The 27,176-nt window shown below is 41.5% G+C and overlaps 3 protein-coding genes across 6 annotated transcripts in view; 2 read left to right on the plus strand and 1 right to left on the minus strand.

Moving 5' to 3' along the window:
- The window catches only part of KNTC1 (kinetochore associated 1), a 30,406-nt gene extending 29,949 nt beyond the window's left edge, over positions 1 to 457 (minus strand). The window contains exons 1-2 of the mRNA XM_066331653.1: positions 332 to 457; positions 111 to 231 (exon numbers count right to left, since the gene is read on the minus strand). Of these exons, the coding sequence (XP_066187750.1) occupies positions 111 to 231; positions 332 to 457 (247 nt within the window). The remainder of the gene's footprint in view (positions 1 to 110; positions 232 to 331) is intronic.
- A 1,025-nt stretch (positions 458 to 1,482) lies between these two features.
- On the plus strand, positions 1,483 to 15,041 carry RSRC2 (arginine and serine rich coiled-coil 2). 3 transcript variants are annotated; one of them, XM_066331655.1, is made up of 10 exons: positions 1,483 to 1,629; positions 4,141 to 4,297; positions 4,830 to 4,873; positions 7,454 to 7,666; positions 8,625 to 8,768; positions 12,153 to 12,275; positions 12,375 to 12,454; positions 12,989 to 13,221; positions 14,439 to 14,528; positions 14,846 to 15,041. In XM_066331655.1, exons 2-10 carry the CDS (start codon positions 4,217 to 4,219, stop codon positions 15,023 to 15,025), a joined length of 1,188 nt encoding a protein of 395 aa, XP_066187752.1. In that variant the 5' UTR covers positions 1,483 to 1,629; positions 4,141 to 4,216; the 3' UTR covers positions 15,026 to 15,041. The 3 variants fall into 3 exon arrangements, with proteins under 3 accessions (XP_066187752.1, XP_066187751.1, XP_066187754.1); XM_066331654.1 differs by having other exon boundaries at positions 7,476 to 7,666; XM_066331657.1 differs by lacking the exon at positions 1,483 to 1,629 and adding an exon at positions 5,773 to 5,851 and having other exon boundaries at positions 4,204 to 4,297.
- Positions 15,042 to 15,925: 884 nt separating this feature from the next.
- ZCCHC8 (zinc finger CCHC-type containing 8) lies at positions 15,926 to 26,922 on the plus strand. 2 transcript variants are annotated; one of them, XM_066331658.1, is made up of 14 exons: positions 15,926 to 16,144; positions 16,982 to 17,024; positions 17,638 to 17,712; positions 18,235 to 18,340; positions 18,996 to 19,070; positions 19,389 to 19,492; positions 20,760 to 20,825; positions 21,826 to 21,889; positions 22,003 to 22,145; positions 22,855 to 22,997; positions 23,696 to 23,811; positions 24,197 to 24,280; positions 24,752 to 24,866; positions 25,452 to 26,922. In XM_066331658.1, the coding sequence occupies exons 1-14, from the start codon at positions 15,982 to 15,984 to the stop codon at positions 26,228 to 26,230; spliced, it is 2,076 nt and encodes a 691-aa protein (XP_066187755.1). In that variant the 5' UTR covers positions 15,926 to 15,981; the 3' UTR covers positions 26,231 to 26,922. The 2 variants fall into 2 exon arrangements, with proteins under 2 accessions (XP_066187755.1, XP_066187756.1); XM_066331659.1 differs by having other exon boundaries at positions 15,928 to 16,144; positions 21,829 to 21,889.
- The last annotated feature ends 254 nt before the right edge of the window (positions 26,923 to 27,176 follow it).

Consider the following 27,176-nt stretch of genomic DNA (forward strand, 5'->3'; position numbering starts at 1 on the left):
CCTTCCCTTTACAGGCTAGTCAGACACTTGCTATGTTTTCCTGTACAAACCCAGGTATTTCAAAAGCCAGCTTTCACTCTCCAAGTGGAATCCCAAAGGAAAAAACTCACCAAACTGAATGTGCATCAGAAGGGACAGGCCAGTGCTGTCCAGAAGTGCCACAGATCTGTCCACAACAACAACGCTGCCATCCCTGGAGCTGCGTGCATGGAGCTGAGGGTTCACAGAGACCTGGGAAGGGGAAGGTTGTTTCACACAGGAACACTTCAGGAAACACCACAAAGAAAGTTATTATTAAGCAAGACAAAAGCAGAGCTTTGGTGGGTTGTACCTTCTCTGAAGATGAGATTTGCAGCCGTGTATCCACCTGGTACAAGGCGGTGCCACACTCCTGTCCCCTCCCCACGGGGAGAGGCCCGGTGTCATCGTTCAGCAGGAGCTCGATATCGTTCCACATCTTTGCCTGGGATAAACATTTCAAGAATATCTTGTAGGATAAGATAGTTCTAAAAAGAAAGCTCTAAAAACAGACAGCTCTAAAAAGTTACACGGCCACAGACAATTATTGGTTCCATTACTGTATGGGGACACCGTGCCAGGAGGAAGGGATGTACAAGAAGCTTCCGAAGGATAAACAGCGTGTTTAGAATCAAGTGAGCAGTGTGGATCCCGGCCTGGCTGAAGGCAGCCTGGGGGCACATTTCGCCAACTAAACTCACTGCCAGAGTCCTCCTCACCATGCTGTGAACACCTCCCGCTCACAGGGATCCCCATCCTCTGCCCTCAGGGAACCAATGTCCCTGACAGGGATGACAAATCCGTGCTCACAGGGACGCCCATCGCTCGTTGCGATGACACAGGTTGGTGACACTCCTGTTTCCAGAGGGAGCCCTGCCCACATGGTCCCCCCTATCTCCCACCGGTGACAATCTCGAATCCTCAGGGGTCCCCCGATCCCCTCACCGGTGACACTCCCGTGCCCTCAGGGGTCCCCCGATCCCCTCACCAGTGACACTCCCGTACCCTCAGGGGTCCCCCGATCCCCTCAGCGCTGACACTCCCGTGCCCTCAGGGGTCCCCCGATCCCCTCACCGGTGACACTCCCGTACCCTCAGGGGTCCCCCGATCCCCTCACCAGTGACACTCCCGTGCCCTCAGGGGTTCCCCGATCCCCTCAGCGCTGACACTCCCGTGCCCTCAGGGGTCCCCCGATCCCCTCACCGGTGACACTCCCGTGCCCTCAGGGGTCCCCGATCCCCTCAGCGCTGACACTCCCGTGCCCTCAGGGGTCCCCCGATCCCCTCAGCGGTGACACTCCCGTCCCCTCGGGGACCCGGGTCCCCTGACCGCGCCCCCTCGGCCGCTCCTGGGTTTCAATTTGGCGGGAGCCGGGACAGGCTCAACGGGTCGCTGTTGCGGCCAAACCTCCTCGAACGCGAGCGCGCCTCCCCGACCCATAACGCACCGCGTTCCCCCGCGCTCCCCCCAGCCCGAGCCACATCCGGGCACCCGGAGTGAGGGCGGGCGGGGCCGCGCGCGATCGCTGTGGCCGCGCAGCCGAGGGAGGTCGAGCCCTGCGAGGACGTTGCTGAGGGGCAGCGGCGGCGGCCCGGGCGCTCGGTGATGGCGGTGAGCGGCGGTCGCTGCCGGGGTTTTGTGGCGGGAGTGGCGGGGAAGGGGCTGGGGGGGGCAGAGCCGGGGAGGGCCGGGTCGGGAGCCGTGTGCGCGGAGGCACAAAATGGCGCCCGCCGCGCCTTCGGCTGCGGCGCCATGATGGGCTCGGGGAGGGGCGGCCGCGCTGCTGCCACCGCTTCCATCCCCGTCTCCAGAAGTTTCTGTTTTGTTCCTCGGGACTTGGAGAGAGGAGAAGATTCCCTGGGAGTGAGCCCTGGTGGTTCTATGGCTTTGGGGAGGAGTGCTGTGGTAATACTGGCGTTTCTCCTGGGAGCTGTGGGGCGAAGCTTCCCTCTGAGGGGAGCGACCTGGCGTCTGTGCCATGTTCAGTTTTTATTTCTCTACTTTTCTTCGCCCTCTTTCTTTGTATTTGGTCACAGGCTTTTTTACATTCAGTTAATTCGCTCCCATAGTGCTTTTTATGATTAATATATGAGGGAGACGCCTCTGCTGTAGGTACCACTGCCCTTCGTCTTCAAGCAGGGTCTAAGTGTAGCTTTATTTTCTCTGGGAAGATTTTGTGATCTGGTAACGTACAAAGGTATTCCGTCTCTAATTGGGTCGAAGAATCAGTAAGAGTTACCAAGGAATTAACTGATGTGGTTAATGTTTTCGAGAGTTGTTAAATAGTGTTAAAAAGAGTGTTAATAAAATCTCCAAAAACAAAACCCCAACAAACAAACAGGTCTTGGAAGTGACAAAACTTTTTAAAGCTGACTTGAATTATTTCATGGGGTTTAATCTGGTAGTTAAAGTTCTTGTCTTGAAAGTTTGATCAGTGGTAAAACAGAACAGAGGGACTGGAAAAAATGAATTATTCTTAAATTATTTTTTTGTTGTTGTTACATAACTTAACGCTGATAAGAGTAAGATACATTTTTCTGTAAGAGCACTTCAATTATGTCCCTCGGTTTTGCACTTAGATTAAAGATATTACTACTATATTTAGAGGTTCCTCTGAAGTGTAGGTGAGGGGCTTATTCAAGGTAACACTGAGCCTGTGGCCAGTCTGAGAACTGAAAATATTCTCGGTGAATTCTGTCAGGTTTTTAATTGCTGGGTGGGTTGTTTTTTTTTTTTTGTAGCACAGAGATTTCCCTCAGGTGCAGAGCACGAGGGCACTGTGTAAATAATGAGATTGGTAGCCTTGGAAAATGTGGCAGTGTCAGGGCTCCGTTTCACTTGGAGAGTGCATTTTAAATCCCAGCTGATTTCCACTCATAGCTGGTATTTCCCCTTCTTCTCGAGTAACTTCAAGATGTAAACAGTAGCAGCTGAAATATAAATCCAAGTATTTACCTGTAGCATGTAGTGGAGAAAATCTGCCATTAGCACGTGGCATATTAATTGCAATCTGTAATATCTCTTGTGGTCTAAGGAAAAGCAGGTGCTTTGTTTTCAAAGCAATGGATATAAATGAGCATTTGAGAGGTTTTCCCATGTCTTGTTCAGTTTGCAAACCGTTATGCAAGTTGGACCTGGTGGAAAATTGCAAGTTCAAGTCCTCTGCTACATTAAATTGTCTTCCTGAATAATAATTCTGGGCCGAATGATGTCCTTGGTGACATCTTCTGCAGCCCCACGTTGTCCAGGTTTGGTTCTGAGCGCACAGAGGAGATCAGAACAAGAGTAGTGAACCTGTAAAATGGTTAATGAGAGCACATTCACCTTCTCAGTGTGTGCTTTTTCTCTCTGTTCCTTCCATCCAGTGCACTGTACACCAGTTGTGCTCATTTACCTCTCACACGTTGAGTCACAGAGTATCTTGATTTACAAAATCAGTTTTTGGATTTATTCTTCCCAGATCAACGTTTAGAAGGAGTAGAGGAACATCTTGGTTGTTGTTATCTGATAAAAACGTTATCTTGGAACAGGTGTAAGGGACCTGTGTGTGCTCTCACACAAATAAATATTTTTGCAGAGATACTGTTGAAGTGTTTCCTCATTCCAGAGTGAGCTGTCTAACCCAACACAGTGCACCTCACTGCACTTCCCTTCAAAATTCATCCCATGCTTCAGAACACTCTGGGGATTTTGTGCTCTCCCTCGGTAATGCCCAAGTTTGTCTGGTCACTCAGATCTGTTGGGACAGCATTGACCTTGGTCATGGAAATGCTAAAAAGTGATTGTTCTACCAACACCATTTAGAGAAAACTCTGCCTCGGAGCGTGGTGTTACTGACACTCTCAGAAGTACATTGGAAAAGTGAAGTTTAATGTAGCGAGAGAGCAAAGTGGGAAGTTTATATCAGTTCTCTTTATTAAAATTTTGAAAAATCCATCTTCATGTAGTTACACAGTTCACTGCAAGTCTTTAAAGCTATTGCCTAAGCATGGGGTGAACACAGCATTGTCTTTACAAAAAAAAAAAAAATTAATTAGGTGTATCATCAGAGGAAGCATGAGGTAAATTGATTTTTTTCAGTCCTAAGCTTCTGTTTCATAAAAATTCTGTCTTCACTTGTAGGGTAGCGATACAGAACGAGATGGAGTAGTCCCGGAAAAATCCTCTCCAGAAAGAGAGAAGAAAAAGGAGCAGTCAGATGCCTCCAGTTCCCCCAGAACATCAAAGCATCACTACTCGAGGTCCCGCTCACGGTCACGGGAGAGAAGACGGAAATCAGGTACGGTCTCGATGGAGCAAAGTGCCCGTGGAGCTGAATTCTTTAGAAGCAGTTTTGGGAAAAACAGACAGACTTAGCCCAAGTTACATGTTAGAATTGGGGATAAAGTGGATCTACTGAGTTTGGGTTGTATCCTAAATATAAACTGCTGAGGAAAAAGGTCTTATCAGTGTTGAGGGGGTTGGGGAGGGGGGACACGGTCAGATCACACCAAACAGGAAACTGTCCCATTTTGTTTCATTATGATTGAATAAGTGTAGACTGGGATACTTCTGATTTGTTGTAACAAGAATAAGGTTACCTAGCAGAAGAACATGATTGGAGTATGATGTGGGTTAGTTTTTCACTGTCAGAACTTAAATAAATGCAAAGGGACTAACAGCCCGAGTTGCTTTCTGCAGTAGATACTCAAATAGTGCTGTTTGTTTTTTAAATCTTTAAGGGATGGAATAATTGAAAGGAGCTAGAAAGATTATAGCCAGGTGATCTCCTCTTTGTCTTGGTAAATGACAATAAGTGTTTTCTTTTCCAGATACTGAAGGAAGAAAACACAGAAGCCGGAGCAGAAGCAAAGAGGTAATTAACACTTTGTAGCGTTTAGGTAATTGTACATCTTAAAAAGTATCTTGTAGTAATGCACATATGTGTAAACTTATATAAATGACTTTATGGTAAGTACAAGAAATTGAAAATGTTAAGCTTAAAAATGGATATGGAGAGCCTTTCGTAGTGAAGCATGATTGCAGCCATCATGTTGACAAGGTAATAGTTGTATAGAAAATGCTTTCAGAAACTAGTAACTTAATTTCTTTCTTTTTTTTTTTTTAATTTTTAATTTTTGTGGAAACAGCCAAAAGAGAGAGTTCATGTGGAGAAGTAGAATGGTGTTCTTGATCACTTTTACAGAGCTTCCATTATCCAAAAGCCTTGGGTGGCTTCGTTCCTGGCCAGTGTTCAGGACTTTGAATAATACATACCTGTCTACTTAGGTGTATTAAAAATAATTCCCCACCAGACCGAGCTCTGTTTATTGCACCCTTTAATTGTAAAGGCTGTCATAGCTTGACAAACAAGCTGAGTCAGCTGGAAATGTGACAGTAGCAGCAAAAATTTCAGAGGGCTGTCTCTTAAAATAAATGCATAAGTGTGTGTGTGGATATATAGGGGAGTGAGAAGAGGCAGCATCAATAATGCCTTAAAAATAACCGGCTCACACACCAGAGAAGAGCTGAAACAAGCAAACCAGGAGCATCGAAATAGTCATAAAGAAGCTTAAGCTGTGTGGGGCAATAGGCACTTTTAAACCTCAAACCCAGGTCAGGAACTTCTCCTTCCCCCATTCCAATGGAAGCTCTGTTAAAAAAAAAAAAAGGAAAAATAAAAGGAGGAAAGAAAAATCTAGGCGAGTTTTTGTGAAATTGAATAATATATTGTTTAGCTCACATGATAACATTTCTATAATAAATCATACTCAGCGTGCTAATGCGCGAAGAGACTGAACTGAAGACGCTGCAGACTCAGATAGCAAAATTATAAGCCCTACTTCATGATAAGGTAACTATTAGTCATTCAAACTCATATTTCCCTTAAAAATATCTTAAATCCGTTATGGGATATAATGGTGGTTTTATTACTAAGTGTATGTCTGAAAGATGTGATGAAAAAACTTCTAAGATTCTCTTTATTTAAAAAAAAAAAAAAAGGTGTTTAGAATCCTGTCCAGTGCTTTGCCAGGCTGTTGGATCTAATCTTACACAATTTATTTAGCAGCTTTTAAGTTTTGCAGAGTGAACAGATGAGAAATGATCTCCCACAGTAGATGTACTGTTGTCATTCATTTGCAAGATTAAGCTCTGTCTGTAGGCTAAATGCTGAATATCAGTAATTCTTTTTAGTATATATGTGAGAACGACTGCTTATATAAATGCATACTTAAAATTAGTGTTACAGGTAACCTCAGGGGTAACAACTGATTGTTAAAGGATCTAAGAATAAAATACTGTGAAAGTAGGAAAATTATCTAGTATTCTTGTTTACCTGAAGAACAATAACCAGATATATTTAGAAATGGATGAATGTTAATAAAGAATTAGGCTTGGGCAAGTGGGTATAAACCAATTATAGCATCATCTCCAGACTCATTTGAGAGAGAGTTCTGATGGAAGAAAAGGTTTTATGAGTAGTTAACAGATGTAGATAAGCAAGCAAACAAGTTTTGACTAATTGGGGTTTATCTAAAATGAATGTATCATGATTAGCTTGTGACTTGAGCAGAATATTATTGAATTTAAGAATTAAGTGGGCTATGCTTTTGTGCTAGAAAGGTTTCAAAACACACTGGATATATTAAGAAAGGGTGTTGATGTCACGACACAGTCTCTAAGGAAAGCACTGGCAAAAATCAGGCCTGACCTTGCTAAATATTTTTGGCATTGCAGCTATAAAAAGGAATACTTTTCTTTTTTTTTTTTTTAAGAGGCACTGCAGGAAGGAATTGCGGTATAGTGGAGCAGCATATCTGTAATTTAAACCTACTGTGGGAAGTCTGACTGATGCATGTTAGTTTGAAATACTAAAAATGGGGTCTCAGCCATGTAAATTATCACTTTGCTTTGTAAAAACTGCTGGAAGTTACTGAGGAGAGTTTTGCTCTAGCAAATGATTGCCTAATGATGACTAGAAGATTTTTTTTGGTTCTAAAATCAAAATAGTTTGTCTGGAACTACGTGTGGATTTTAATAACTTTCTACATGGAAGGCTCAGGCAAATATTAAATAGTCACTGCAACTGTGTTTATATATATATATGCATATTCATAAATTGTCAGGTTCTTTAAGATAGGTACATAAGTGCTTGGAATGGAGACAGTTGAAAATGTCAGGGTCTTTTGTTACAATGCTGTGAGTCTTACATGGAAGCACTGTAAAGATACTTGGATGGATACCTTAAAAATCCTTTATAGACAGGGGGAGGAGGGAGAAGGGGGAAAAATGTCAGTGTGGTTTTGCAGCTTTAGGTAGTTGGTGGCATTAGGTAAAGCAGCCGTGGCTCATGATTGAGTCACACTCCTAAGGTTACTAATGTTGCATCACAACTTAGCATTTTTATCTTCTGATACCCATACTAACTCTCTTTGTTGCACTATTTTCCTGAAAGAACCAACTTCTTCTTAAAACAGGCAAGAAGACATGAATCCAAAGAGAAGTCCTCCAAGAAGCACAAATCTGAAGACCACAATGACAAAGAACATTCTTCTGACAAGGGAAGAGATAGTCTAAATTCATCTGAAAATGGTGAGGAGAGGCATAAACGCAAAGAGAGGAAGTCATCCAGAGGGAGGAGTCATTCCAGATCCAGGTCTCGGGAAAGGTGAGTTGTTACATGTGATTATTGTGTGAGTGTGTTTCCAAAAGCCATGTTTGGAATTACTGTAGAGTTCTGAAATGCAGCTGAGTTCCATTCCTGACCTAGTGTAAAGCTTCAGTTTAGATTGCATGTTTCAGTTTTCACTGGGTAGTGCATTTGTAGATAGTTTTGGGTTTTTTTTTTTGCAGATTGGTTCGAAACAAAAGTACAAAATATCACAAAGACTTCATTTAGAAATGTCTCTCACGTTTATAATTGGTATAGAAAGTATTAAACAGAGCATTAAATGTACCTTATTGTCAGTGACAGGAAAGCAAATACACCTTACAGTGACATGGCTCTTTACCTCCTGAATCATGAGCTTCCTCAGAGGGAGTGCTGGCCAATCCTCCTTGCCTGGTAACCCACCCAGCACATTCTGAGGGTAGGAAAAGTGCCTGGGACAAGCAGACTGCTGCCAGCAGAACTTCTCCTCTTATAGCTGAGGGATGTGCAACAAATAAGGTAGCAAGGAACAAGCATTGGCTAATGACAGCTGAGGGACTGGGTTTAACTCGCAGGCTGGAACTTGGGCACCTCTTCCCAAAAAAAGTCTCAGAATACCATGGAGAGGAGCAGGGTTGTGTTGCCTTGGATTTAAGACTCCTCCATGAGAGTAGTTTGGCTTTGTACTTGTTTTGAGATGTACACTTCATTGAACAATTGAAAATAGCAGTGTTATTTACAGAAACTGCAGCTCAGCTGTGGCTGGTGGTGGGGTTTGGTTCCTTTCCCATATCATCCCTTAGACCTACAGCTTAACCTGTTCAAGGCATGAGCATTCCCATGTGTAGTTTGCAGTCTCCCCACCCTGCCTGGTGCATTTTTGCCCTGTGGTGACGAACCCATGTGTAAATAAATCCTTAAGTACAAACTGCATTTGAGCACGAGGACGTGTAAGAATTCGGGGCGTGTGTTTCAGACGTCATCGTAGTAGAAGTCGCGATAGGAAAAAATCCCGATCCCGCAGCAGAGAGAGAAAGCGACGGATCAGATCTCGCTCTAGATCAAGATCTAGACACAGACATAGAAGCAGAAGTAAAAGCAGAACTAGGAGCAGAAGCAGGTAAGTGTTACCTTCCATATAGGTGGTGATGTTTGTTTGGACGTTCTGTGGCGGGCTGATGTGATGGGTTTGGCAGTTAATGTCTGTGCAGTGCAGTTAAATGTGTTTGGCTTTCTCTCAGCTCTACTGAGAGTAGGTTCAGGACTGGTTTGCTTGGTCTTACAGAAACATTTGTCCTAGACAGCTGAAGCATCTGAAGCTCTTGGCTTCTCACAGGGTGACTTCTTGTTAGCAATAGTATTTAAGTGAGAAGAACTGAAGAATAAGATACGGGTGACCCTTTCCTGTGCTTGATACAGAAGTGTGGTTGGCATACCACTGCATTTATCCCTTCAGTTTGTGTGCATATGATAAAAGCAAAGTTTAACTGGGAATCACTGGCTGTCAGAGCATATATACACATCAGAAGCTAATTCTGATCAGCTTCACAAAGTTAACTTAATTTTTCTGTGAAGTGGCAATTGGTGTGGTGTTAAGGTAAATTTTGGTTCAGGTGGATTATTTCTGATATGAATGTACTCTTCAGTGTTAGTGATTACCAGCTCCTCTTTGTCAAATTCAGCTTGAGAATATTTATCGCATTAATTTTTCTCCCCGAGTGCTTTGATTTCTTCCATAAATTCTAGAAGCACTTGGTCTAGACCCATACTGGCTTGGTCTGGGTCTGTTTGCCAGAGCTGAGATTCCATTCCTCACTTGGGATATGCTGGAGTTGCCATTTTCATTGCTGTATAGAAGTTAATGTTTTTCCATACTGATAATGCATTCAGTATTTTGATGTAGAGTCTCTGTATCACCTTTGCATTCTTAATGCCCTGTAGGATTTTCTCAGTGGTGAAGCTGAAATACAACTTAATGACTGCTACAGATGTTTTGTTGAAAGTAGTTTGAATGAAAATCAGTGTCCCTGCAGAGTTGCAAGAAAGTGTTGACTGTTCAGTTCTCTTAATAGTGTTTTCACCAGAATATTTTAAATTTTTCTATGACTGGTTATGACTACTCAGCATTACAGTGGAACATTGGAGTCTTAACAATCACACTCGTGTAGTGCTACAACATCCCTTGTGAAACTGTTCAGAAGACTTACCTTTCTGAAGAAGTAGTTGAATTACGTGGTTTGTGTCATATTTTTGACATGCACTTTCTACCAAACCTTGAGCTGGGGTGAGTAGAGCTGGGTCTGCAGTTGGTACATGTTACTTGCATTTAATGGTATTTAAGCTACATTTAGCATGTTGTGCAAGGCTTCAGCTCCCCATTTTTTTTCCAGTTACTGTAGATAATGTGCTCTGTTTAAAAGTAATTTTGAACATCGTATGTAATGGCTCCATAAAAACGTCATGTCCCAGAGTAGATTTTGGCTTTCAGTGGAATTAAAATTACCTGAAACAGAACATCAAATAATGGGAGGAAAAAGTAAGGGATGGCCATAGGTTAGGAATTTCTCCAGCTGGAAGCAGGCCTTGTGGGATGCTGGTGGACATACTGCAAGAAGCCTTTTAAGTTTGTGTCTCACAAATCCTAGAGAATGGAAGTAAATGAGGCAGAAGGTTTTTTTATCTGGAGCTGGAACACTTCATCAAGTTCAGGGCTCAGACAAAGCCTGGACAGAGACACAAAAAAAAAAAGCTCAGACAAAGAAGGTGACTTATGGGGCAGTCCTCAAGGCAAACTCTGCACAAGTCAGATGAATGGGATGTGAAAATCTTCCTTGTTAAAACTCACCTGTGAAAGGAATTCTCTCCTTCCTGACATGCAGCTTTTGTGTTACAGTGAGCAGGCTGTGACAGAAGCATCTGTGAATAGCAAAGCTTGATCTTCTCTTGATGGTTCTTTGCATAATCTCGAGCTCAGACTTTCAGGTGGTCTGTCCTCAGGGGCATTTAAACCAGTCCTTTGGTTTGTGAGTGCCTGGAGCCTCCTGGCAGTTCTTTAGTGGTGTGGCTCTGATTAAATGCTAGGTGGATAAACTGACTCCAGCTGCTTGTTTCAAATGGAAATACTTCAATACAAAAACTCAAATATTTATTTCCTTGATGTTTACCAGTGCAATAAAGCATCACAGACCAAAGACAAGACCAAACAATAGTCAGCATGGGGAAAAATGAAGGTATCTTTGAAACATGCATTACATCTTATCTCAGGAATGCAGATCTGTCACTTCCCAGTGCCTGAATCTGCATCTTGTCATCTTCTCTGAAAAGATAAGTCTTGCCTCCTTTGTATTCTACCAGATTTGTCATGTAAACAAGGATCTTTTTGTAACTTGAGTCTGCATTTCATGATGTTTGTAGATGCTGCCCAGGTTACAAATCGAAGAAAAGGAATATCTGAATGCCACAGAAAGTGGCTGTTGTCGAGTTAGCCATTATCCCCAGTTAGCTGTTGCCTCAAATGGGTGATAATAACATTAAAGTTAAAAAAATTAGAGAAATACCTTTGTGCATCTCAGTTTAGTGGTTGTGGCAAATCTGGGAAAAGTGTGAGTGATATCTCCTGTAAATTAAGCTTTGTTCAGCACTTCCAGTGTCTGTGACTTCTTTGTTTGGCCAGTGTCAGAGGCTTAAACTGGGATAAACCCTCATCTCTTGTACTGTAGATATGGATGATCCTGGCACAGAGAACTGCTGCTAACAGTACTTTTTATGTATGTTTTGAGTAGCTGTTGTTTAGATGGGATTAGATACAGATGTCCTAAGAATGACTCCTCTTGGAAGGAGGTGGGGAGAAGGTTAGTGAAGAAGAGTTGAACTGAATGTTTTGGTATTTTGCTTAAAAGTATGTTTTAACTGGGTTCTTTTCAGATGGTCAGGCTCCAGGTAATTCATGCTTCAGAGTTCTCTTTCCAAGAGAAACCCAAAACAAATCACATGTTCATCTTAGTAGACTCTCTCAAAGCACATTTAGGGAGGAGGATACAGAGGGGAGAGTAACAGTAATTTCCTGAAGTACTATTCCACTTCTTAAATTGGGTCTCTTCAAAATGCTCCTTATTAACATAATTACGGGGCTTTGAGGTCTCTTGCGGTTTTAAAACATTCTTTTAGCTTGATTCATTCTAATTCTCTCGCAATTTTTACCAGAAATTAGATAATTTTCCTTAGGATTTAGGATCTCTAGAGCACATCTATTTGTTCTGAGCACTGAGTATGAGAGGGTAAATGAATACCCAGAACTGCACATTTTATTACAGCTGGAAATCTTCAGTTTCAGCTCTGTGTTGTTACAAGGCAGCTGTTGTGGTATAAACTCTCTGAAAGCTTTTCTTTAGAGCTCCAAATAAATCATAAAAGCGAATTTTCAATGCTGTGATCAACTACTTGATGAAATATTAAGCTGCACGTGTACCTTCACTGTTTTATCAACTGTGAAATTTGGTTACAGAGAGCGAAAGAAAAGAATTGAAAAGCCCCGAAGGTTCAGCAGGAGCCACAGCCGGAGTCCGAGCCCTCCGCCCTTCCGCGGACGAAACACAGCTATGGATGCACAGGAAGCCTTAGCCAGAAGGTCAGAAATCCTGCTGGTTTTCATGATATGTGACATGAATAAGCTCCTGATGTTGATGTTGCATGTTTAATTTTTTTTTTTTCCTTCATATACCTCTAGGCTGGAAAGAGCAAAGAAATTGCAAGAACAGAGAGAGAAGGAAATGGTTGAAAAACAGAAGCAACAGGAAATGGCTGCAGGTAGTGCATGTGTATTAGATTAATTCCTGAGCAATAGTATGAGTGGAAGATAGATAGGCTCATCTTACAGGAGTGTTGCAGGTTGTCTTTATATGTTAATAAGAAAAACAGCAAGAACTAGGAAACATAAAAAACCCCCAAAAAACCCTAAAAATAAGAAACAAAACTTCAACAAAAATGATTGGGATTTCTTGTTACTTGCTGAGCGTACAAGAAAAATGTTGTATGTTGGGCTGTTAAAGATTTAATGATGGCCATTGGGCTGCTACTTGCTCAGGGGTGTTTAGAACCACAAGGTGCATTAGTTCACTTCTGGTTCTCCTTGACTGAAACTGCTGGAGACATGTTCCACATGTATTTTATCACACATTTATCACCTGTGCACTTCCACCTTTTACTGAAGGGAAGCATTTGAGGGCTTTGACTTTTTGTTTGGCTCTGGGGCAGGTTGGTGGTTGGGTTTTGTGTGTGTTGGGTGGGTTTTTTTCCCCCAAAGTCTGAAGTTCTTTCTAGCAAGTTCCCTTTGTCCCTCAGCTGCCGCAGCCACGGGAGGCTCTGTCATCAACGTGGCCGCTCTGCTGGCATCAGGGACACAAGTGACCCCTCAGATCGCCATGGCAGCTCAGATGGCAGCGCTCCAGGCCAAGGCACTGGCAGAGACTGGCATAGCAGTGCCCAGCTATTACAACCCAGCAGCTGTGAACCCCATGAAATTCGCTGAGCAAGAGAAAAAGCGGAAGATGCTCTGGCAAGGCAAAAAGGAAGGGGTAATGTTGGTTTTTCTTACCTTCGTGAACTTGTTTGGGAGTATCTTGCACTCGGTTTAAGGATGCTGATGAGTGTTATTGCCAGCTTTCATAGCTCTTGGCAAGTTTTAATATCAGCCTGAAGTTAAACTTCAGGAAAGCTAAGAGTTGGACTTTGATGTTTCTTGTGGGTCCCTTCCAACTCAGAATATTCTGTGATTTAGGAGTGAAAGGACTAGGATACTCCTTCGGTGATAAATAGTTGGGACATAAAACTCAAGTTGACCCAAATGTCAAAAAGCTTCACAGGTGTAGTTGGATCTTAGTGTTATTTTTGTGAGTTTCTCTATGACTTGCAACTAAATGTGAAATCCAGATGGTCTCCCTTTAGTGGGAAAGGATGGCTAAGGTATGGAATGTATAACCTGTGGTGGTTGTGTCCTCTCTAGTTGCAAATTTCAAAAACAAGTCTGTCGACCTTGATGGTAACTTTTCAGGGACAGAGTAAAGCAATATTTACCTTAACAAAAGTCATAACTACAGATAAGTCTTCAGGCTTTTGGGCTGTGTCAAATGCCTTTGAAATTAATGAAGTAAGAAAGGTGCCTGTGGCAGTTCCTTTTTCAGAAAGTTACTGGATTTGAGTAGAGCTTTTGCCTTCTGATACTGTGGAAAAAATGGCTACTTTAATATTTGTATTTTTGTCTTTTGTTACTCTGGTATCGAGGTGTTTGTTAGTGTTGTTTCCATCTTGCAGCAGTTACACAACAAGCTCACTTACCTTTTCAGACTGTTCCATAGGATGTGAAAAACAATCCAGTTTCCATGGCAATGGTGGGAGACAAAAGGGAGAGCAGGACAACCCTGAATGCTCTCTGACCAGTTCTTCCTGAATTGTGCTCTATATTGATTAATTGCAAGAAACAAATTACAAATTCATTTTTCCATAATTTACTTGAAGCCTGAATTCCAAGCGGGCTTCCAGACCTTAGGAAATGCCAAAGGAAGGAACATAACTGTGTTTTGCACACCATGGTTAGGTGGGCTTCCCTCACAAAGGGCTGTGGGGATGCTGCAGGAGGATTGTCAGACTTGGAAGCCTTTTTCTGCAGCTCTGGTACAGAATGGGTTTGTCTTTAGCACTGCTCCTTTGCTTGCTGCTCTATTGTGCTATTAATGGAATCTTATGTAAAAAGGTGACACATCTAATTTTTTTTTCCTTTTTTTATTCTGAACAGGATAAATCACAGTCTGCAGAAATATGGGAAAAGCTAAATTTTGGAAACAAGGACCAAAATGTCAAATTCAGAAAACTGATGGGCATTAAGGTAAAGAATTCTGAATATGTAATTAAGTTTAGTAATTACAGAATAATGATTTCACTTTTTCTTTTTTTTATTTTAGCCAGTAAAATTTTAAGTTAACCTGATGCAGTGAAAAGCTTTTAAATATTTATTAAGTTCAAAAGCAGCATCTAAACTTGAGTTTAATTCTAAAATTCAAAGGGTGAACACCTGTATGTTTCTTGAGTAGAGAAAATCAGCAGGAGAATATTGCAGCAATAAACCCAAATGCTTAAATTCTTTCTTTTGCAAGAATTTGTGAACCTCAGTTTCCCAGAGCTGATGTTTGTTTGTGTTCCCAGAGCGAGGACGAAGCTGGCTGCAGTTCCGTGGATGAGGAGAGTTACAAAACCCTGAAGCAGCAGGAGGAGGTGTTCAGGAATCTGGATGCACAGTATGAAATGGCCAGATCACAGACTCACACGCAAAGAGGAATGGGCTTGGGGTTCACATCTTCCATGCGAGGAATGGATGCAGTTTGAAAAATGGAAAACAAAACCTAAACAAACAAACAAAAAAAAAGGCTGTTTTTGAAGTTTGGGACTGTGGAAGGTTCTTGTTCACATGTTGGGTCCTTGTTCACCAAAAAGCTAGCATTCTAGCTTGCATGGGTGTTGCATTGACTTTAATTTATTGAAAAATACAATTTTTTTTGTAAATATCAGATTAGTGATACTGGTGTTAGTGTTGTAATCAGGTTATACCCACTTCCATTAAACTTGACAGAACTAGAGGAGGACAGTATTTTTTAGTTAAAGTTCTACTTTTCAAACCAAGCAGTTATGAGATGAGCTCATACATGGATATTTCGTGTCCACTGTCTTGTGTACTTTTGTACTTTAACCTTGTACAGTTATTTTCAATTGAAACATGAAAGAAACATTGTGTAGATGTTATTTAGCGGTCTGGGCCAATAGGCACATAATCCAGTGCAAAAAAACTGGTTAATAATAAAGACATTTTTTTTCTCTAAGGTTATATAGTAATTTGTCTTTTGGGCCAAACTCCCGTAAGCCAGTTAAGAGAAGGGAAAACTTTTGCTTAGGTTCTTTTGAAGGAGGATTTGCCTGAAATATTGAAGTGAGGGCCTTGCTGCAGCCACCCTACTTCAGATACTTTTATCCTGCACGGTGCTGCTGCCCTATCTATCTAAACCGCTCAGTCCTTCTCAGAAGAGGAAGAAAAATCCCAAAACCGGGCGCGGTGCCGGTTCTGGAAGCGGGAGCGCGTTCTCCATTGTGAGTACGGCAAGCGCTGGGGCGCCGGTGCCGCGCCTCCTACAGCTCCCAGCGTGCAGCGCGTCTCGCCGCCATTCACCGCTGCGGTTCGCCGCCCCGAGGCACGCTGGGAGTTGTAGTGCGCGGTGCCCGTGGTCCCGCCCGCCCCGCGCTTCCCGCCGCCCTTTGCTCCCCGCCCCGCCCTTCCTGCGGCGGCCAAGATGGCGGCGGAGGTGGACTTCGGGGACCGCGAGCTCTTCGGGCAGCTGGAGGGCGAGCCCGGGCCGCCCTCGCCGCCCGCGCAGGAGGAGCCGGACCCGCTGCTGGAGCTCTACGAGCGCCTGCGCGACCGCGACGAGACGGTGCAGCGGCTGCGGGCGGAGAATATCCTGGCGGGAGAGGCAGGCCCCGCGCCGGGGCGGGGGGAGGCGGGCGCGCCGCTGCTGCCGGTTCCCTTCCGGGCCAGCCGGTCCCGGCCCTCAGCCCGGGAGGGCTGCGGGGAGGAGCCCTCGCTCTCCGCCGGGGCCCGGAGGGGGACAGGGCTGAGCTGGGCGGTGAGGGGAGCCGAGAATGGTGCTCCCAGGCTTCCTCAGAGCACGTTTTCCATAGAAACTTTTATCCAGCTCAGGCGGCGGCTCCGTCCCGGGATGCGGGGCCGGGTGTTGAAACGGCTGAATGCACTGAATCCCTGCGTTCTGCCTTGCCTCTGTGCTCACTCTGACAATCCATTTTAACGCAGCCACAAATAATTTCAAATAGTTGAATTGTGGCAGGCTCCCTAAAGGGTTTTTGGCTTTGCTGCTGCAGCAGAGTGGAGTCTGAAATGTGTTATTTATTTCCCGTTTACAAGGACACGTGTGCTACCGTTACCTTTTGTTTGGTGACAATCACAGATATTTTAAAAGTAAAATGATACGAATCTGTTAATACAGTCATTGCATGTAATGAATGGCACTATTTGGATTGTCACAGCTGGTCCTCTTTTTTTTTCCCTCTTTTGTGCTGTTTGGGTTTTGTTGTTTTTGTTTTTTTTTCATTTTACTGTGTTTCTTCAGCAACAGGTGAAAATAATAATCTTCTTTTAAATAATCCCCTGTGCACTGAAAGGGAAGGAGTGAAACCCTGTTTGCTGTTCTGTGGAATTCTTGTTCTGTGTTTTCTTGCTTTGGGTGAGGGTTTGTGTCTTCCAAAGAAAATCGTAGTCCTTAACAATAAGTTAACATCAGGAACTTAAAAGGAAGCTCAGAATTCTGACTCGTCCAAGGTCTGTCAATGCTGACTTAAACCACTGTATGAATTATATAGAAACAATATATTTATTTATGTGTGCATACACGGATAGAGTTTATATAAGAGAAAAGCTGTCTGTGGTAACAATCTGCTGCATTTTGTTTCCACATCCCAATCCATGCTCAAGTGTTGGGCTGCTAAATGCCATTCCAGTTCCTGAAAAGACTTTTGGAACTCAGTTGGTGTTGCTGTAACTCTTACTTATTTCTGTGTATCTGTTTTATTAAACTCGCTTGATCCTCATGGAAACAGTATTAATGCAAGTTCAGCATTTAGAAAAAATTACATTAAAATGCTTGAATGAATCTTAGTTAGAAGATAAGTTTATTGGAACTAGAAGAGCAGGAGGAGAGTTCAGTTCATAGAGAATTAATTATTTCTGTAGTGAGGAGATATTTTCTCCTTCCACCTCACACCAGTGTACTTTGCTCAAGAGGATAATTTCTGTTTAAGTGGATAGAAAGTCTTAAAAATACAGCTTTTGTATTGACCAAACCTTCCTACCTTTGTGTGGTCCAGAGTCAGCTGTGATGAAACTGGTGGGGAATATTTACTGTACCCATTGTCTGTGTTCTGTGCTGTTCTAGTGGGATCTCACTGGAAAACCCCAAAGTTGATGGACCTCTGTTGCAGATTTTATTTATGAACAATGTCATTACTAAGTAAGTATTATCAAGAAAAAAACAATCCTGAGAGGCAATGAGTGGTTTTTTTGGTTTTTTTTTTTTTTTTCCTTTGGTTTGTTTGGATGTAGCAGTGCTGTGCCCAAATTGTGGATGTGGATTTTATTCAGTAACACAAGCTACTGAAGCTTGGAGGGGAGAAAGGATAATGGGCAGTATGACAGGAGTTGTGTTCATTAGCAATATCTGATTTTATCATGAAATGAAGGATGATTTCCAGGAGCTTAGAGTGAGTCTGAAGAGCAGTTTGAATTTCAGGAATGTCATGGGTAAAATATAACAGATTAATCTTTCCATGCCTCTGAGTTGATTTTTAGCCACACTCGGGTGCTCTCTAATATCAGATTTCATTTGTGTTAGTGAGGGTTGAGAGGGGACAAAAAAGAATTGGATTTTCCCCTTTTTAAAGTTATTTAGTAAATGATAAATGCTTAGGAAAAGAGCCATCTACTCTTTGTTTCAGCCTTGCTCATGTCTTCATATCTCTGTGCTTCATCCCAGGCGGTATCATCAAGAAATTGAAGATTTTATTTATAGTTTAGTTCAAAAATATGAAGAGCAAAAGAAAAGTGAACAAGAAAAATCACAATTGAACCCTAAGCCACAGGTACTTTAAAACTCAATTTGTTATGAAGTGCTTCTCCATCTGTGTATTACACTGTTAAACAGTAACAAAAATCAAGTACTTGTCAAACAAATGTTGTACAACCATTTGTTCCAAAAAATAGAGCCCAGGACAAAGGAAAGATCCTTTCTGCCCATGAAAATGCTTCTTGAAAATTGTCCCTAGTGAAATTTCAGTAAAAGAAAATTAATAACTTGGTTTAAATAATTGAGAAGAAAGCTTAATGTCTCCTCTTCTGATAGTACTTGGCTCAACTCTTGAGTATATAAAAGAAAACAAATGAAGAACAGAATCTGAAAATTTACTTTCTCCTAGTTTAGAATTTCGATTTTTTAACTCAACATTCATTTTGAGTAAAAGGGTGGAGTGGCACATTTCTCTCTATGTTTCCCTTAGCTTTTTTGATGAGAATAGAAACATTATCATGCAGTGTATTTCTCATCAGAGAAAGCCTTAGAAAGGAGCTGTGTCATGCTTTGGACTGTGGAAAACTTCCTAAGTGATGTGGACATCCCCATCCTACTGTTGGTGAAAGGACAGAAGCTGAACCCCACAGCCTTTTACATGACTAATTCAGGAGCTCTTATGTTGATTTAAATGATTTTTTTTTTTTTTTTTTTTTTGCTTTTCCTGTCAGCCCTCCAGCATTGTTTTGGAAGAGGACTGTAAAGGAACCAGCTCGAGCTCTAAAAAAGTGAAAGAAGCTTTTAGTGTAAGTTTTTGACTGTGCTCTGCCATGGTAGGTCTGACTCTTCATTCTCCACATTCAAGGCACACTGCCATTAAAATAAGATCTGTTAACTGCTGTTATTACACTGATAAATGAAATTTAAATTCAGCTATGTTTGGGCTACATCAGTACAAAAAAAATCTTATGTCTGCAGGTTTGGGCTTGTGTTAATTGTAAATTCTTACAGAATGGGGAAAAAAAACCTGGAATTATTTCAAGCAGTGTAAATTTATAGAAATGCTACCAATCTCACCGAAATACTGACACATTTCTGACAATTCTCTGACTTTTTTTCTACAGGTTGTAGGAAGTGTTCTGTATTTTACCAATTTTTGTCTCGATAAACTGGGACAGCCTATTTTAAATGAGAACCCACAGCTGACAGAAGGATGGGAAATACCTAAGTATCCTGTTTGCTAAAACACCTGTCTTTTTTCCGTTTGTCAAATCCAAAGAATTCCAGGGGGTAAATGGAACTCAAATTCTTCTTCAGTGGATTGTGTGTTTCTATCAAAACCATACCAGTCATTATAGATGGGATGATTTGATGAGTCATTAATGGCTTTTTTTTTTTATTCAAAACAAATAAGTATTTTTATATAATTGGCTTGCTGATTGCTATCCTGAGAGTGAATGCCTTATCCCCATAAATACATCTTGTGAATTTACCATTTACTTGGTCAGTCCCTACTCAAGTTTGGAATGACAGCTTGTTGCAGATTGAATAAGTATTCTCCCTCCATAAAATCCACACTTTGGGAGAAGAAAACGGTTTGGGAAATTCAAACATGCTGTAAAATGCTTTTTTCCAAATGTGGGAGCTAGAGAGGAAGTCTCTTACTAAAATTTAATCATGGTATGCTCTTAACATGCATCCATTTTAAAGTTGGTCCTTTATTGTTTATTAAAGCCAATGTTTGAAGACTGGAATTGAGAGAAGTGCAATATTCAATATTTTTGAATATTGATTTTGTCTTTCATGACAAAAGAAATTGGACAAGCAATTTCTAAAGTAACATCGTCTCCCCAGGTTTCCAGTATTGCTTCTGGAAATTGGAAAGACTCAGGACAAGAAGCAGTTTCAGGGTTCATTTTTGCAATATCCAGTTGTTAAGCTTGTACTCAAGGTTATGTCAATGTTAAAAAATTACTTACATCTGAACATAAATTGCAAATTCACAATCTCTGGATGAAGGAAATAGATGCCTAATGGGAATTTCTCCTTAAATGCCAAGTTAAGTGTGGCTGGACTGATGCTGAGTGAAATGGTTCATCAGGCACTGGCTTCTAAACGACCAAAGTCCTGCTCTCAGTGAACCTGTCATTTTGAAATTCTATTAAAATGGGCTTTAATAAGATTTCTGGGAAGCATTTCAGAATGATTATCTGGACATTTCTGCCAGTGAACGAGAGGATTGTAGTTTTAGCAAGTGCTGATAAAGTATTGGGTAGAAATTTGTAGCAGGAAACATCACAAGCTCATCTTAGCAAATAGTTTATAGTAGTTATCATTTTATAGTTTATACTCAGGAGTTCATATCAAGGGCCCATTTGTAACTTAATGCAGATGGGTCAGTGTTCTGTTCAAAGCACTATTAAGTTTTCATTGATATTTTGAACAAAATTGAAATTTTGCTTCATCCAGTAGCAGTTCCTTATTGAAATCTAAAGATATCAGCAAGTTTTCAGCCAGATTCTCTCCCTAGATGGACAAGAAATACAAGTAAAACCCAAAAGGTTTGTATGATTCTTAAATATAAAGTTTTGAGCTGAAAAGTTCAGATGCACTCTGTGATTATTGCCCAATTAATAAACCCTTGGACATACTTGAGCAATGAGTATTCAAATTTAAATTAAATGAGCCAGAGCTGAGCACTGCAGTCAGTGGGTCTGTCTTTTTCTTGAGTTTCTTTAAGAGGGGCCTAAAGTCAGTGTGTGAAAACTTCCTGAATTTTTATACTTCTTTCTTCTCTTTCTTGTCTTTTTGGTGATTGGGTTGTCATCCTTGCATTGGTGTTGTGTCAGTTCTTTAGAACAACTCCTCTCTGCTTTCTTGATAGATTTTTAGGACAGACTGATCCGAGAGTTGATGGTGTAGTCTTTAGGGGAGGTCAGAAGTGAAGGGAATTCAGTTTCCAGCTGGAGTTACCTTGGACACTTGTTCTTGTGCCACACTTTTTGTCTCCACTTCTGGTTCCTTTCCTAATTCATTAAAAATGAATGTTCAGAAAATAAATCTTCCTCTAAAATCATGGTATTTCACCCCAGTAACATTGCAAATGTTTCTTGCCACGGTGTGAATGCAAAGGAAGATTTAAGTTGAAGCCAGCTGCAGTTCCATTCCACATTTTCAGTGCAGTTTCAAAAAATGCATTACTTGAAACTGTGGGCCAGGACTTTCCAAAGAAGTGGTTGTGCTCTGCTGTTTGTTTCTCCTGGTGACTGATTCCCAGTATTGTGGAAGGGGTCAGACCTCTGATGGTACCATTTCCTATTTCCCTCTGCCCCTTCCTCATTTCCCAGTTCCCCTTAGCACTGTGAAATCAGCAGTATTCTCTGTTTAAGGATTGATGCAAGTTTAAAAGAAGCAGAAGACAGCACATGACATCAGCAGTGATTGCTTTTGGTTTTGTCTTTCTCAAGTCTAAACCTTAAAATCTGTCAAGAATGAAAATAATTAGGTGTATTTTGCATTGCAAAGTTGTTTTCAGGCTTAATTTGTTGTGCATTTTTCAAGCAGGCCCAAACCTCACTGTTTCAATTGTGGTTCTGAAGACCATCAAATGAAGGACTGCCCAAAGGTAAAGTCACCAGTATTCCAAAGACTGCTGCTCTCCAAGCTTTGTGTTGGGTGAAGGAGTGCATCAATTGTAAGTTGTCCAACTCTAAACTTCCCAATTGTATTATCTTTAAGCCACGAAATGCAGCTCGTATAAATGAGAAGAGAAAGGAGTTTTTGGAAGCTTGTGGTGATTCGAGCAATCAGAATTTTCAGCAGCGTTACCATGCAGAAGAAGTAGAAGAGAGGTTTGGAAAATTTAAGCCAGGAGTAATTAGGTATCTCTTTTCTTTCCATTTGCTTTTCTGGAATACCTCTTCTACCTTTGGAGTGCCAGATTTTAATTGCCAGAGTTTATTAACTCTACCTGCTGCTCTTAATTTAATGAGTGTATTATGTTTGAATTTGCTAAATAGAATTTAAATAAACTGCAGAGATATCTTTCAAATGAAAACTTACTGCTAGCTTGACAGTCCTACTCTTTCTTTAATGCAAGGAGGTAAATATTACTCTTTGACTTCTCAAATTGCAAATTTACTATGTTCCTACTAAAAATGTGTTGAAAAGTCTGCAGATTTTGAGCTTTGAGTGTCCCTTCCTGTCTATTCAAAATGTTCAGAGAAATCACAGTATTGTGTGGCAGTCTCCAAAAAAGTCACCAGTAAATTCAGTGGCAAGGTCCACCCTTCCTGTTGATAGCTGCAGTCAAGGCCATGAGTCAGAAGTAGCAGGTCAAGTAGGTTATTCTTGGTGAAGAATTAAATCTAATAAAGTGTTTAAGCATATCAGCAAGGCAAAAAGTTCTATTTAATATCAGAGCTGGTTTTCATCTAGAGTTGTTTTATCTGGGGCTGAAATACAGCACATTGAGCTAAAACTCAGCCATTTCACCTTGACAGCTGAAAGCAAAGCCTTCATAACCTCTTGTCACCAATGCAGGGATTTTTGTGGATGACATTTTGTTTCCTGTGTGTTTTCTTGCCCCAGTGGGGTCCTTCAGGATGCCCTCGGTGTGACAGACAAGAGCCTGCCCCCGTTCATTTACCGCATGCGGCAGCTGGGCTACCCCCCGGGCTGGCTCAAGGAGGCTGAAATGGAGCACTCAGGACTGGCTCTCTATGATGGAAAAGGTGAGCAATGTGGGGCTGGAATGCAGCTTTTCTGGGGGTTTTTGTACTGGCTGCACCCACCTCAGGAGACAGTGAAGTAACTGGTTTGTAAACCTTCGTCTGCCCCGTGGAAGGGGGAGAGAGTTGTAAATAGAGTTGTTTTATTCTTATGAAAATACACTCTTTTTATCAGCTGTGATGTGACCACAAAACTAATTCCATAATGGTTGTGAGGCTGTCAGTGGATTTCACTGTTAGAAGCTGGAGTTGTGTGAAATTGCAAGACTTGCAAATCTCTTATTGTCCAATTTCCTCTCCCTTTTTCTCTTATGTTCTGTGAAAGAAACCATAATCCTCAATAAATCACTCTCACATAGGAACAAAACCACCAGCAAGCAAACAACATATTTCTTGGAAGCTGATTTAAGTAATTAACCTGCTTTTTGTTAATGACCATTATTTATGCTGCACCTCACAACAGCCTTGATGCCAAATTCTGAGGGTAGCAGTGGTAAATTAAGAGCAGATGTGTAGGAATACCCAGTTAGGATTCTGGGGAGGCTTCATGCATGTATCTGTTGAATTTGGTCACTGTTTCTGCCCCTCTGGATTTCAAAACCTTCTATCAGTACTTAAATTCCAAACCCTGTTGTTAAATCCTGTGGATTCTTTCAGTGGTGTTCTTAATTAACATCAATAATAATTATATTCCATTATAGGTGAAGTTGAAGGAGAAGATGAGGGCTCTCCCAGGCCCAAACGTGTCACTTACGATGTGTCTAAGTTGGTAAATTATCCAGGCTTTAATATCTCCACTCCCAGTGGGATCCCAGATGTGAGTATCTGTTCTCTGCCTTCTAAATATGCTGAGTGACAGGAATTGCTTTTAGCCAAGAGTTAATATTCTGTACTCTGCATCTGACAGTTTCCTTTTAAGAAGAGTCTTCTTTTTAAGCCCTTGCTTTGGGGCTGGGGGTTGTAATTAATGTGACAACTGATACTTGTCATGATTCTTGTGCTAGGGTCCTCATGTCACTGTTCTATAACTGATCTGAATGCCTGTGCATTAAAAAGAAGCACTCATGCATTTACACCTTTACATTTGCCCATTTAGTGGCCTTCAAATGGGTTTTTTCATTCAGTGTTATTAACCAAAGTTCTGTTACTAACCAACCATAATCAACATTATTTCTTTTTACTCTTTTTCCTTTTTGCTGTAGGAGTGGCAGATGTTTGGTTCCATCCCCATGCAGCCATCTCAACAGAAGGATGTTTTTGCTCACTACCTTTCTAATTTTCAGGAGGTGAGAATATCTCACTGTTATTTAAAAAACAATATTGTCTTTTAGTTAGTGCAGACCATGATGATTTCTTGTTTGTATCTTCTTTCTGGACAGGAGACAGACTTTTTATTGATGCTAGTGAGGGTGAAATGCTCATCTGTCTTACCTGTTTTAACAAAAAATGGCTTCAAATTTAAAATTAATTCCGTTTTTTCACTTAATATAAGCAGCTCCCAGTTGTGCAAAGGTTTGCAAGCAATTTGGAAGAAAATTGCTATGAATTTACACAGCCTGGAAGTTCCAGATTCCCCTAATAATTGAGAAGCTTGGTTTCCATAGCTATGGCATCCCTCAAATGTCAGTGTTTATTTACATACTGGGTCCCCAAATGATTGTGTAGTTACAAAATCGCTTTAATTCTTACAGCTGGAAACGTTACCCTGTACAGTCTAATACTAATTCTTTTTGGTTTTGTGGATAATTTCTCTCCAGCCAAGTCCAAAACCCAGCAGCAAAAGGGCTGCACCTCAGTCAAAGTCTCATCATTCCAAACGACCAAGAGAAGACAATTCAGAGACAGCAGCAGCTGACATGGACCTGGACTCTGGTACAGTCATTCTGCATTCTTTTTTTCCTAATTTCAGCTTGCATTTTCAAAATAACTTGCTCTGAATTGAAATGTGAGAGTTAAAAGAAGCCAGTGTGTTAGTAGTCGTTTTGGTGGTAATTAAAGGCAATGGTGGCAGAGGCCAGCAGAGTCCTACTGCAGTGGCATTTGCTGTGATATATTTGGATGAAATAACATGAATTTGCAAGCCTGCAGCCTCTTCAAAATGAGGCAATCTCAAAGGAGGATTCAGTGTTAAGTGTTAGAACAGCTGGAGGAACTTCTGGCTTCCCCTTTTGAACTCTGCCGTGAGGAATCTTTCATTATATCTCAGTGTGGAATGAGTTTTTTCTTAATACCTTCAAGAGTAGTTTTTTTTTTTTTCCTTGAATGGCTGGCAGAGTTCAAATCCCAAAAAGCATAGTTTTGGTGGATATGAAAACCCTCACAAAGTTTGTTACGTCTCAGCTGAAAACCAGTTATTAGAAGATGTAAATCTACTAGTTAATCAGAACATTGGCACTTTGAATCTTGTCCTGGTCAGATTGCAGGTTCTAAAAGGTGTTTTTTTTAATCTCTTTCTAGATCTGGAGGGGACGCAGAGATCTCAAACTCCCAACAGTTTTCAGTTCCAACCTCCATTGCCACCTGGCTCTCCATCCATGTCCACTCCTCCACCTGTGCCACGTGGAACACCCCCACTCACACCCACCCACTCTCCCCTCACTAGGACTACTCCACCACCAAACTTACCCAGCCCTCAGCCCAAAATCGTGGACTCAGTCATGGATGAGGACACACTGACCTTGGAGGAGCTGGAGGAGCAGCAGAGGTTAATCTGGGCAGCGCTGGAGCAGGCGGAGAGCACAAACAGTGACTCTGATATTCCTGTTGACACTCCTTTAACTGGGAATTCCCTTACATCATCACCAGCCAGGAATGAAGCAGATCTGGTTGCAGAAGTCAGGTCACCTGAGAAAGTGATCTCGGTGGAAACGGAGTTTTCTGACATCAGTGAGCAGATCCCAGTAAATGACCTTTCTCTACCCAGTCCCAATCTAGAGGACAGTTTGCTCGATTTAAAGGAAAACCCTGATAATGCAGTTTCTGAAGGCCTGCTGGGTGACACCCTGCCTGCTCCCAAGCCTGAGGTTAATGAGGGGGAAAACACAGCTGGTCATAAAGTGCCCACAAGCACTGGATCATCTGTGAAAAAATCTGGACTTGTTCCTGACATGAGCAAGTTTGCTGCAGGCATCACACCATTCGAATTTGAAAATATGGCAGAGTCTACAGGGGTTTATCTACGGATAAGGAGCCTGTTAAAAAATTCCCCAAGAAACCAGCAAAAGAAAAAGACTTAAATCTTAACTGGTCTTTTGTTTTCTTACGTCCAAATCCCTTCTGTGTCCCCCCTCCCAGTTTTACAAACTCAAGATAATCACCCTCACCTTATGGGAAAGAGAAAATCTTGACAAATACAGGTCTGCCCTGTTCTTCCTTGGTATTGAAGTCAGTGCAGGTTTCCATCTTGACCAGGACCACCAATGCAGCCAGAAAATGCAGAATTTTCCCAAATTGCATGCTTCCACTAAGGAATAACAGGACTTAGGATCTGTTAAGAGCATTTTATTTGCCAATACTCGAGACTCTAAAATGCAGAGTTTGTGGTTTGGTGTTCTTTATTTTGGCTAAGATTTATATTGTCCTTGAGTTTCAGGTGGATTGGTGATTTTTTTAATATCTGTCCTTTGTACAATAATCTACACTTTATACATTTTGCTAATTATCCTGTAGATAAGTTTAATATATTCGGAATGTTTTTAAAGAGGTCTGATGTTAAGATTTCCCACATCAAAGTCCTGGCAATTGGAGAAAAATAATTGGGGATTACAGTGCTATTTTCACCATTACAAGTATTTTTATAAATTATTTATGTGGGTCTGTTTTAATTGCCACTGTATCTTTTGTAGCATCGTCCTTCATGTAAACTTGCTGTACATACATGGTCGTGATTGTCTACAGAGGTTTAATAAATGACCTTTTAGCTAAAGAACTTTTAATTGGAGTCCTAAAGCAGCAAAATGCTGGTTTTTGAAAATCAGCTGCTGAAGAAAATTGGGAAAACAAGCTGAGCAAAATGAGAGTGAGTATAGTGAAATATTTTAGGAAGGGCCACAACTGTTGGGTTCAGGTTTTCTTAATCAAGAAACTGTTAAAATTCTTAGCTACTTAAACAGAACCTTGCCATACCATTCAGTTTTCATAATCTGAAGAGCTGCCTGCTTCTGAGTGCTTAGAAATGTCATA

This window comes from Sylvia atricapilla, chromosome 17 (assembly GCF_009819655.1).
Source record: "Sylvia atricapilla isolate bSylAtr1 chromosome 17, bSylAtr1.pri, whole genome shotgun sequence".
Taxonomy (NCBI): Eukaryota; Metazoa; Chordata; class Aves; order Passeriformes; family Sylviidae; genus Sylvia; species Sylvia atricapilla.